A 12,497-nucleotide genomic window follows, 5' to 3' on the forward strand; every position below is an offset into this window, starting at 1 on the left:
GTAAAGCACATTGATGTTTTAATGAGGTGTAGCTGCAAGTCTGAGTGCTCTGCTGGACAGCATGCAGAGTTGTGTTTCTCTCCTAATTTAGTGTTGAACTTTAAGCACAATTCACCTGCTTTGTTAGTCTAATTTTCCAAAATATAGCTGTCAGAGTTCATGCTGTAAATTGCAATGTGTGGATAACTGCCTGGTAAAAAAAATTAAATAAAAAGGAACATTTTTGTGAGAAAGAGCACCTGACTTGGCTCTTGAACTGTTTCATATATGTGGTCATCATGCACAGGTTGCTTGTTCTTGTGAGCTGTGTCAAAGTACTACCTGTCTTTCAAGCATTGAGATGCTTCCCAGAGTAACTCCTGAACTGTGGAATCCTGGCCTCAAATTATGATGCAACAGGTCAAGAAAGTGTTATACAAATCATCTCGTCATGTGCATACAAACCAAGCCAGGGACAAGGATGGTTAATACAGCAAAGCAGTGTTCTTAAATTGGTAATGATTTATGGTATGGTAGTACTGTGAAGATCTAGTCACGAGTTACAAGCTGTCTGTGCATGGCAGTGTGCACACACACTGTTTGAAGAAAGGTACTCCTTTCAAAAGTGGTGCTGACTAACCAGTGTTAATCCTGCCTGCACTACAGCGCTCTCCAAAAAGCCTGAGAACAAGGGGAAGAGATCAAGGTTGCACTTGGGGTTTGCTGACTAGAAAGATGAAGGCTCTTTGTCAGTAGCTGCATCTTCAAGTTGCCTCTGTGAATCGTTTTTCTGTTCTTCTACCTTCTCTCATCATTGTCAGCATGACATTCTGACATGTGTGGGTTCTGAAATAGAGATAGTTAATGAAAAGACAAATCGTGGTGTGATTCCTGGGACTGTCCTGTACAGGGCCAGGAGTTGGACTTCAGTGATCCTTGTGAGTTGGACTTCAGTGATCCTTCCAGCTCAGAGTATTCTGAGAATAAATTGAATGGGCTTTAGTAGCAGTGTTCTTTTTTACAATTTGCTATGGCACTTGTTTTTCTTGTGATGAGTATTACTTAGGTGTGCAGCCAATTGCAGGAGTTTGTCATTGAGAGAAGTTGTCAATAGATTTTGCTAGTGAAAACACAGAAATACAGTGAAACACATACAGAAATGCAGTGAAATCAGGCATGGTATGTAATTTACCCTGCTTTATAGGTTTGCTATGTTCCATAAAATTCTACATTCTGTAGGTTTTTCTGGCTTTCTAGAAGTTCCCTGGCTGTCTTTCGTTCCTTGTATTTGGATCCTTATATTCACTTTTAATGTAAGTTCCTAGAGAAGTCCATATAATTTGGATTGGTCAGGTCTGCAAGTAAAGAGGGATTTCAGTCCAGCGTGCACAGGTCAGAGTGATCATCCATGACACAGGAGGTTTGCAGTTGAGACTCTCTTATGTGTCTGAGTGTGAACATACATCTGTTTTACCTCAGGGTAGAGCATTTGGTGAGAAAGAAATATTAATTTCATACTCCAGATTATGAACCCAAGTGTCTGTTTTTTCTCATGTACAATATGCTGTAAGTCTGTAAATATTACAGGGAAAGTAACTGGAACCCCATTTACACCTTTTTATCTAGCTCTGCTATCTCTACTGCCCTTCAGTAAGTAAGCTAGAGACAAAACTATCATTTTTTCTGTCTCTGTGCACAACAAAAGGTTTAATTAAAGCTCATAGTAGTATATCCTGTAGGATGATAGAGCATTCCCAGGAAATGGGAATGCAAACCCTTTGGGGCTGAGGAGGGACTGGAGCCCATTTACCTTACTTACTGTGAATGCCACAATACTGTAAAATATCTGGGATCCATTACCACCTTCTGTCATGTCCCAACTGGATCTACAGCATTTTATCTTTCTCATTGTGCAGAGATGTCAGATACCCGAAAACTTTATCATCTACAGTTGTTCTGAAACCTCTACCTGTATTTTTTCTGATTATAGATTAAATTTATGTCTTCCATCAAGAAAAACCTTCCCCACAATTCCCTGCAGTCAGGCACCTAACTTGGGCAGATTTGTTTGCATTCCATAATTCAAATCAAAACCAAAAAGTAGTCTGCATAAAAATACCAGTTGCTTTTCATTCCATTATTTAGAACTGTCAGAAAATTGAGAGCTCCTGTGAAACCCAGAAACAAACATGAGCAAATTCTATGTAAAAGCAATAACTGGTCAAACCATGTGAGTGCTTGTGAAGTTACTGGTTCAGTCTTGAAGCAGCTGTGTCCTATATAAACTAACAAACACCCCATACTCTGGGGACACAAGATGATACCATGAACAGCCCTCCAGCTCTGTTCTCATGAGCTGTGGCCTCAGCCTGCTCCTACTTGTACATGAACATTTTCATTTATTCTGCTGAAGAGGCCATGTGTTGTAGGTGCCCATGCTGGGATTTCAGCAAAAGACACAAGGGTATTTTAGAACCCAACACCTACTGATTTTTCCCACTGCATTCTGTCCTTTTTGGTGAATTTTAAGCTACTTGATCTTGTGGGAAATTTTTTAGAGCTGTATGAATCAACTGTGGGTAGTAATGTAGTGTAACTCAGAGTCTTAGCAGTCGCATTACTATTGGAGTTTGCCTGCCTTACTGGGCATGGGGCACGGCACAGGAGTTTCGGTGTCAAACTGGTACAATTGTGGTATTTCTTCTCATGGTCTGGGCATGCACAAATGTGTATTCTCATCTCTTTTGGGACTCCCAACCCTGCAGGGGAATCTTCTGAACTAGCAGTGACATACACTAATTGTGGCAGGTAACCTTACAGAACCATACTGGAATGGAGAAGCCAGTCTCCCTAACCTAAGCAGAAAATCAGCTTTTTGTAGATTTTAACTCTTGTAATTGAAAGTTAAGTCTTAACTAGTTTATTATATATTATTTAAATATATAATGCCCTGCTAAAACAGTGTTTAGAAAAGTGATTTGGAGACATGTTTTATTCCATTAACTTAGAAATAACTGACAGAAGTTAAGTCCAATGTGAAATACTGTTGTTTCTTTTATGCTGTAGCATCACAGTAGCTGAAGTGTGTATGCCTTAAAGTTTTCTCAGGAAATGCTTTGAGTAAGCAGTCTTGATGTGCTGAACTTTTTGTGTAGAAGTTATTTCAGTGCTAAGGAATTTTTTATTTTGCACTTCAGTCTGTGATAACATCCCATTCTTTCCATATTACTGCAAGCAGTTCAAAAACTTCTGCGTTCGTGTCTGTAAAGTTACCAGGGGCAGAAGGAGCATTGTGGTCTTGAGCCGTGGTGTGAGGCTGGTAGATAGACAGGCTGTTGTAGGAAGGCTTACTTGTAGAATTCCCATTTGGATTGGTGTGTTGCAAAGCCCTCCTCTGGGGACTGCACTTCTGTTGTCCATCTTGACTTGTCCCATCAAATTTACTTTTCCTACGTGGGGATGCTCTGCTAGTTCATCCATCATGATGCAAGGTCAGGAGCTGGACCTCTGTGAACAGCAACCATCACAAGGCTCGTCTGCATCCAGGGAACAAATAGTTCTGTAGGCTGAGTTTAGGATTGGGTTCTTTGATTAAAATTGCTGGCGATTCAAGCAGCAGTGTTTATCCCAAATATCTGCTTGTTTATTGAAGAATGCATCACATAGTTTCTTAATGGTGATCTTGGAATTTACTGTGTGGGGTATTCTGACTATACTTCAGTATCACAGTAACACTGATTAAGTAAATAAGATAGCTGTGAAGGTCATAAATGAAGAATTACCAATTTAAGATTTGTGGGAAAATCTATTCCTCGGACTTGAAAACTGTAATCAAAAGTAATTCCTTAGTGTAAAACTTTTTTTTTTTTTTTGGTACTGGTGCCTTAGTAATGTGCCTCTCTCAAAACAGAAAAGAAAGGTACCACTTTAGTGCTTTCTTTTATAGTGAATTGCTTCTTTAGAGTGAATAGTTGTATAAGCAGATATGTTTAGAGTTGTTTCATATGCAGGCAATTTGGGGATTGTAATTGATTAACTCCCTCTGTTGAGGGAGTTCTGCTGTCAAGAGTATTTGCAGGTCATTGCTAGGGGTTTGTAGTCTCTGTGTCATTGTGTCCCATGTCACTAAGGTTGTTTGCTTCTTCAGGCCCTTCTTTTCCACCCACTTTTTTTTTCAGAGATATCAATGGGATTCATTCTGCCAGTCAATAAAATTCACACTGAAAAGCATGGCCCTCAGCTACTGCTAGGAAACCTTCTGGAGAGAGGGAAGAAGGAACTGTTTTAGCAGGGTAGCCACCGAGTTCTGAACCAGGCATCTCCAGAGACTGTTTCATTCTGCTTATTTTAGAAACTTGTCCCTTCCTGCTCCTTTTTTAACCAGAGCCTTCATGCCTGGGGGTGGGGGCTTGGCTGTGTGACCAGTGTAGTCCAGCACAACCACTGGCTCTGGCTGAGCAGCAGGAGCTTTTGCTTCCCATCCCCTCCAAGTTCTCTTTTTCTCCATCATCACCACTTGTCCCACACCAGGAGAAGTGATTTTGTAGCCAGGTGGAAGGAACAAGGCACTTTCTCTGTTGGATTAGTTTCTTGTTCCAGCCCTCCTGGTGGCCACAGTAATGCTGGCATTGATCAAAAAGGATAGCAGTGAGAGTAATCAGCCAGGAGGTTGACTAACAAGAGGGAATAATCAGCAAGGAGAATGGGGCAGCTCTCTTCAGTGACTTTCCATCCTTGCCCTACATGAAAGTGGCTGTAAAGGTAACATCAGCTCCAGGAGGAATCAATTCTGTGCCGCATTTCTGAACCGAGATTGAGACCCATGAAAGTACAGCTCATGCTAAGAGGTGTCAGGCCGAGGGAAGCACGAGTATGAGTCCAAAAGTGTGAGTGGTGTATTCATTTCTAGGTTTGTAAGTGCAATTAGAGTGGCGTGTGGGGCTGTGAGTCAGTTGGCTGTCTGGATCCTGCTTCAAAAAGGTGCAGGATCGGCTCTTACTGCACACTGACAGCTCGGCTCTTACTGCACACTGAAATGTTTCCCCCGTGCTCTGGTTGCATGTTTCAGTGGCAAGCTTTGCACTAAGGCAGAGTTCAGAATGCAGTAGGGGCAGATGCCATGGAGTGTTTTCCTGCGCTTGCCATCAGCTTGGTGCATTCTGCATTACTGGGGGGGATGAGCAGCTCCGCTGAAGGGAATAATACTGCATGAACCCAACACGTCATTGTTAATATTACCTTAATATCTGTATAAACTGTGGCCTGTGGCAGTGCTGAGCTGAGGAGTGATGGGAGGAGAGCATCATAGCCATCAGTGTTTAATTTCAGAGGATTAAATGTGTGTATAACTATAACCTTTCTTCCTTGATCCTATTTGTCCAGTTAATTTTCTGTAGGGATGATATTTCCATTCTGATAAATAAATTTTAAAAGGCTTTGGTACTGTGGAGTAGTCAGTTGATGATTAGCAGAATGTGAAGGTTCTAAATACTTAATTTGCAAATTGAAAATTCTATGGAGAAATAATGCTTCCTTCTGTTGTCACTTAATGAGTCTCTCATTTCAAATTAAAAACTCCAGAAATTTCCATTGAAGCTGATTTTATAAATAAAAAATTTTCTTCAAGCATTACTGTTTGTCAAGACAGTAAAAAAAAAAAAAAAAAAACTTGGAAAGCATTGAATCTAAACATTTAAGGTCATGTCCATGTTTGTTTTCCTAAAATATTTAACAAAAATAGAGTATGGTTCACAAATGTGCAGAAATAATTTTAAAATCAGTTTTTCAACAGCACACCATTTGCAGCCTTTTAGAAAGGATCCAAGTGGCGATACAGTATTAAAGAGATTTCAGTCTCTTGGCTTTGAGTTGCTTTTTTTCAAGGAGAAAAAAACCCACTTTTTCAAGGATTCTGGAATCTTTTTCAAGGTGTGAAAAATGCATATTTTATGATTGGCTTTTTGCAAATATTAAAATGAATATTATATGTGTGGTTTTAGAAAGTAATGCTGTATTAATTCTCTTAAGTAGTGTGTTAAATATAGTTTTAGGTTATAAAAAATGTTAAAATAGAAACTGTGCTATGTAGGATACTTTTTTTAAAGAAAGGACTTGCAGCGAGATAGCAGCCACAGGACACCTAAATCTTTCAGAGAAAAAGAATTTATTGCCCTCTTATCGGAAGAAACGAACTTCTTCCAGTCTCGAAGGCACTGTCAGGATTCAGAGGAAGAAGCTGACGATGACCAGACAGAATCCTGTATTTGAGTGGAATTTATGCATCATGTATGAAGTGTATGAATATGCAACAGGCTATTGCTTTTAAGGGTTAATCCTTTGTTAATGGGGGTCCTTTTTAAGAAAAAGGTACCCAGACTCTTTGTTTCTGTTGTCTCATATTGTCCTAATTCAAATTGTCCGTATTATTATTACTCTAATTGTATTACTATTTTTATAACCATTTTATTACTATTAAACTTTTAAAATTTTAAAAATACAAGTGATTGGCATTTTTCACAAAGGCTTTAGAAAGGGCGGATCAAGTATAATAGCAAATAGTTAAATGTGGCATAAAAATATTAATTCATTGTAACAACTGGGGTTTTATTCAGTTGCAGTCATCTCTGGTTGAATACTGACATTTAGTTGTAGCTTCACCAAGGGTTTCCAAAGGTTTCCTTTGCCCAGCCGGTGTACTGGGAGTGATTTGTTTGGGTTTATTCCCTCGATGGAAGAATCTGCTGGGACTTGCAGGGAGTGCATTCGGCGCTGCGGCGGCCGCAGGAGGGTGGGAGGACGAGGGCGTGCATGGCTTCGCTGGCACGGGGCAGCAGGCAGAGCCGAGTCCCAGCAGAGCAGATCTGTGCTCGCATTTCCCAGCAGAGCAGATCTGTGCTCGCATTTCCCAGCAGAGCAGATCTGTGCTCGCATTTCCCTGCGCCCGGCAGCTGGAAAAGCTGTTCGGCTGGGGAGGCAGAGGAAGAGAGCTGGAAAAGCTGTTCGGCTGGGGAGGCAGAGGAAGAGAGCTGGAAAAGCTGTTCGGCTGGGGAGGCAGAGGAAGAGAGCTGGAAAAGCTGTTCGGCTGGGAGGCAGAGGAAGAGAGCTGGAAAAGCTGTTCGGCTGGGGGGCAGAGGAAGCGAGCCCTGGGAGAGGCATTGGCGCGGCCATATATGGGAAAGGACATTTTCCTTGTTAGCCGTGCCGGGACTCTGTGCCCAGAGCTGCGTTCATCACGCGGATGCGCTTCCACTGGAACGTTTCTCTTCCAAACGGTCTTAATCATAGCTTTAGCACTGTGTCACATCTTTGCTGACTTATTTATATAGTCTGTGTGGACTTGCTGTGCATCCACTCTTAGTCTGCCCTAAAAAGGTGAGCTGTTTGTAATTTTTCTTGTCTAGGCTGACAGAAAAGATGGTGCTCACCTGGTGCCAGCAGCTTGGCTTTTTTCTTACTGAAAAGTCCACCCCATTCTGGGCTTTTCGTACTAAGAGCAAAACTGCTTCTCGAGTAACAAAATCACTTGAGGGAAGTGAGGTTTGCTGAACACAGCATACCTACCATAAAACCAGGAAAGAAGAACCTGAAAGTTGAGTGACCTGGTAAGGACTTGCTGTCCAGACTCCTGGTCTGGTAGGTGAGATCCCAACCATGTAACCACTGTCCTTCCAAGCCTTGTTTCAGTCCCTTCATCTGTCCTCCACCTGCTCGAATTCCTGGGGTCACCATTCTCTCTGATCGAGGTTTGTGGTTGCACAGGTTGAATTTAGGTGATTACTTATAAAGGGACTTAATAAAAGTGTTCTGAAAGAGAGTTTTTGTGAATGAAGGACTGGTCACTTGCAACAGTGTGCAGAGAGAAATTCAAGTTGTGTCTATGCAGAAAGTAGCATTCAAAAGTTAAGTAGGATATAATTCATGCTTCAATTTTTCCTCTTTTTTAACCACTAATTTCTTTTGTGTTTATGTACAACATCTGTCAAAGTAGTTCAACAGGATATTCTCCTAATTCTGCTGTGTCTAAACTCCACTGCCTGTCCTCTCACCATAGCATCCACTGAAAAGTGAGCCAAAATGATTTATCAGAAAAATATGAGCCATCTAATACTGTTGTTGGATACAATTTGTTAGCAAAGGGTTGGCTTCTGTTTGAAATTTTCCCCATTGGATTTTGGAGCAGCCATCCCTTCTCTGATAGGTCTGGCTGGATGCACAAATTAAAAACTGTGTTTCAGTGTGCAAAAACCAAAGCTCAACTGCTGTACTAATTGAGCACTGCTTACTTTGTTGCTAATTTATACAAAAAACAGTATGGCTTCTAGAAAAATGACATATTCTGTTTAGGAGATTCTGCCAAATTCACTTTTCTTTAGCTATACTGCAAGATATTTTTTAGGACAAAAAGTTATTAAGAATACTTTTGTTTCCAGGATGACTGGAGAGGCTTTAATTAGCAGCAATATTTTAGGGTGTTCAAGGAAACTGGCCATTATCATCTAAATTCTCAGAACTCTTATAATGAATAAAAGAGAAATATAATTTAAAATAGTATCAAAATTAAAAAATCAGCTGACCCTGCCTGACTACCTGCTATTAAGGTAGGAAACAATTTAGAAAAATTTAGCCTTTCATTAATACTTATAGTACTGAACATTTTTTTTTCTTTTATATGGGTTGTATCCATTAATTTTCTGTTCTCTAAAGAAAAAACGGGTGGATTTTTATGTCAGGAATGCTTTATGGTGCATATTTTGAGATGAAATTTCTATTTTGTTTTATAAAGTGCAAATCTGTAAAATGTCTTTTGAAGATTACGAAGAAAATGTTTTGTAAAAAACATGTTTTGGTGTTTATCTTAAAACAGAGGTGTGAGTGTAGAAACTCTGTTTCCGTCCTGTATTGCTGTGGTAGCTTTATTTAGAAGTCTCTCTCTGATAACATTCAGAGCATAAATATTTTTTATAAGGTGTTAAAAATTTGGTCTGGGTTCTTCCTCCCAAGTCAACAACGTTTCCAAATTTCCCATAGCTTGCTGGTTTACCTAGCAGAAGAGCATTTCAAAATAATTTAAGAAGCTACCCCTTCTAAATACAGTGTAGCCCACACACACGGTTTGTATTAGGGCAAAACTGTCCAGTGGTACAACTAAGAGAATTAGATTTGTGTTTGTTCTGTGTTCCTTGTCTCCTCTGAAACACTGTTGTATGTCCACAGCTTCGTGAAATTATCATTTTGCACTTACTCATTAGAGTAAATCACCCAGTTTGGTTTCTGTTTTGTCTTCCAGACTAATTTCAAATGGCTCACATGTGCTGGCGTCCTCTGTTGCTTGATATGGAATGGATTTGCCCAGCAGGGTAAGGCACTCGATTGCACTGCAGTAGTTAATAAAACTGTAGCTGTTTAGCAGTTATTTATGTGGATAAATACATCCTCACTAGACAAATGCTAATGGCAGAGATTAACATATCTCATATTAATAACCTGTAGTTGGAACTTAGTCTACAAAACCAGAGCGAGCCGAAGTGAAATGCTGGTTTGTTGTTGTAAAAGACCTTTTTATACCTGAAGTGATGGATTACGTTCTTCTCTAGGTGGAAGCGACTGCATAAAAGCAAATGCTAAGTCATGTGGGGAGTGTATACAAGCAGGACCAAACTGTGGCTGGTGTAAAAAAACTGTAAGTGCTGCAAACATCTTTTTATGGTTTGGTTTTTCCCCTTGGTTTCAAACTTTACTAAATACTTTACCCATATAGAAATGACTGTTTTCATTAATAGTAATTTCCTGTAGTTCTTCAATTCGATACTTATTTGTACTTTACCAATCAAATGCTGTGATTTTTCTGATTTGAGTATAAACATTTTTCACAATGTGTTTACTTCTCCTTTTCTAAATTCTAAGTGTATACAGACCCTATAAGCCGTCTCATAGTTATTTAAAATCACTCCAATGTGGAATCTGTCTGAGTATGCTTAATTATAGTCTTCCAGTGACATTAGAGTTAGAGCTAATTTTAGACAGATGTAAGTGGAGTAGGGAAAGAGATTGAAGGGGATTTTTCTTCTAAAAGAAAGATTTTCAAATTTTACTTTTCTGTTGATAGACCTGAGGAGTAAGAGATAGGTTTGTGTGGGTGGCTAGTTTGTTTCATTATGAAACAAAAAGGGTATGTTAAGAAAAATTAAGTTTAGGAAACTGCAAAATATAAGATATAACCACCGTCTGCTGACATATCTTATTCAGGTTAGGAACAGAAGAAAATATTTTCTATACCTCTTCTTTGGTTTGTTATTGAAACTGAGAAATTTTCTCTTTTCTTGCTAGGAGATGATAATTTATTTTTATTTCTATATATTGCCTACTTACTCTTCCCCATACCAGCTTATAAACTCTCAATATTTAATTAAACTGACTGATTTTATAATGTCTCCTTGAGCTATTAGATTTCCTGGAGGCCTGTGTCACCAAAAACTGACAAGCTTTAGTATACATTTATTTATATGCATATTTTAGGGGAGGGAGCAGAATCAGAATTGCCAAGTTTCTCAGTTAGAAGCCATATTTATTTATATTTGAGGTTAGAGCTTTTTAAAGTTTGATGTAATGATAATTTGTTGTTCAGAACAAAGTTAAAGGATTGTTTTTGCTTATGGGTGTTACTTTCAGATTGAATTTCCCCAAAATAAGAGTTGTCTGTCTTTGCCCTGCTCTGTCAGCTATTACTTTGTTGTGGAGTACCAAGGTATACTTTTATAATCTTAATTAAAAAGGAAAGAATGTTAAAAGCAGGCTGTATGAGTAGGTTCACATTATTGGTACTATGTGAAAATGAAAGATTTTTCTACTCGCAGTCACTTCTAGAGTAGCCAGTTTAAACAGATGTCCCACTTCTGGTGGAGTTGGCATTGGGCTTTAATTTTTTTTTTCCCTCTTGCATCTTATGCACAGATAAGTATAAGTAGATGCAAACTTCTGGAGTAAATATTAGCCATTGAATATATGTAGTATCATTTAATATATTTCAAGACCGTGTGTTTTATTACTGAACTTTGGAAAAAAATAGATGTGATCATTGTAGGAAGAGCAGTTGTGGGTAGAATATAACAACTTGCACATAGCTGTAAATGTGATTCTCTTTTGCTTTGTTTTCTAGGACTTTTTGCAAGAAGGAGAGCCAACATCTGCCCGCTGTGATGACTTGGCAGCACTGAAGAGTAAAGGCTGTCCCGTGGAAGATATAGAGAATCCCAGAGGCAGCAAACAGGTGCTCGAAAATAGAGAAGTAACAAATCGTAAGAAGGGTGCTGCAGAGAAGCTGAAACCAGAAGCCATTACACAGATCCAGCCACAGAAATTATCACTGCATCTTAGAGTTGGTAAGGACAGTTTCGTTCCAGTTTTGGGATGATTCTCTGTCACCACCACGCCTGCATTTTTTGATTTGTGTCTGTAACCATTTTGTTACAGAAATGACTATTTTTCGGATAACAAGAATGATAGCAGAGCCATTCAGTTCAGCTCCAGGTGTTTAGGTACTCCAAATACTGTTTGATTTTTGAGAAAGATTAGATACTATCACTTGTTCTATTTTCCCAATAGAATTTAGGAGAAAATTGATACAACATGGATTGTTAGATATATCAGAAAGGTAAAATTGTTTTGTTTTCAGTATTTTGTAGTTGATTTTCTACAGTGTGCCTGTAGGATGAAAGTAGGGGAGTCAGCAAAAACTTCAAGTTAGTGGAGCATTTCCTTTTGCTTGAAGTTCTGCTGTTTCCTGAAGTCTGCATGTCTGAACAAAGTGGTTTTGCAGTTATGCAGCACAGTTTTTGGATTGCTACGTAAAATACCTTCCAGAGGCTAAAGATGTGGGCACAGAACCACAGCAGTGAAAACACAAAGTAGTTATATATAATTTCTAGCCCCTAAAGAGAATTTTATCTAGTTCAAATGAGGGGAGTGGGGAGAAGCAGGACTATTGGCTCACTTGGACACGATGAAGATTGTCCTCAGGGAGAGTTCTTAGATGCTGTAGGCACATGGAGCAGCTGCCTTGTGTTTTCCTGGAAGATGAGCTTGTACTTGGGGTCAGCTGCTTTCTGGTAGTTGCAGTAATAATTGGAAGGTGACGTGAAGCAGGCTCGGCATGATGTAGAGAGAAAAGAAATGAAAATTATTTTGCAATTTTGGTATGGCTCCTATTTATTTCTAATGTGAACTTTTTTGCTTCAAACCAAATTATTGTTCCTCTGCTGACACAGAAGTTTCTTCATCAGAACATAGCAGGGACCTGGACAACCAGAATCTAATTACCCAAAAGATGTTTGTAAGCACTTCCATTGGTATTAGTTCTCTGAGGGACTGAGAACTGCAGAGAGAGATACTTGCTTTCTGTGCAGGCTTTTTGAAATATTAGCTAAGGAAAATGTAAACAGATTTTTGTGCTGGCTTTTTTCCCCCTTTGTTGTTTGGGGATTTTTTGGTGAAAACCATGTTACAATGGCTGTGTGACTTAG

The 12,497-nt window shown here is 39.3% G+C and overlaps 1 protein-coding gene across 2 annotated transcripts in view; it reads left to right on the forward strand.

Moving 5' to 3' along the window:
* The window catches only part of ITGB1 (integrin subunit beta 1), a 44,512-nt gene that overhangs the window by 11,570 nt on the left and 20,445 nt on the right, over positions 1-12,497 (forward strand). For both annotated transcript variants that reach the window (XM_063148656.1, XM_063148647.1), the window contains exons 2-4: positions 9,266-9,335; positions 9,573-9,658; positions 11,135-11,357. In XM_063148656.1, the coding sequence (XP_063004726.1) occupies positions 9,266-9,335; positions 9,573-9,658; positions 11,135-11,357 (379 nt within the window). The remainder of the gene's footprint in view (positions 1-9,265; positions 9,336-9,572; positions 9,659-11,134; positions 11,358-12,497) is intronic.

Source organism: Melospiza melodia, chromosome 1, assembly GCF_035770615.1.
Source record: "Melospiza melodia melodia isolate bMelMel2 chromosome 1, bMelMel2.pri, whole genome shotgun sequence".
NCBI classification, from domain to species: Eukaryota; Metazoa; Chordata; class Aves; order Passeriformes; family Passerellidae; genus Melospiza; species Melospiza melodia.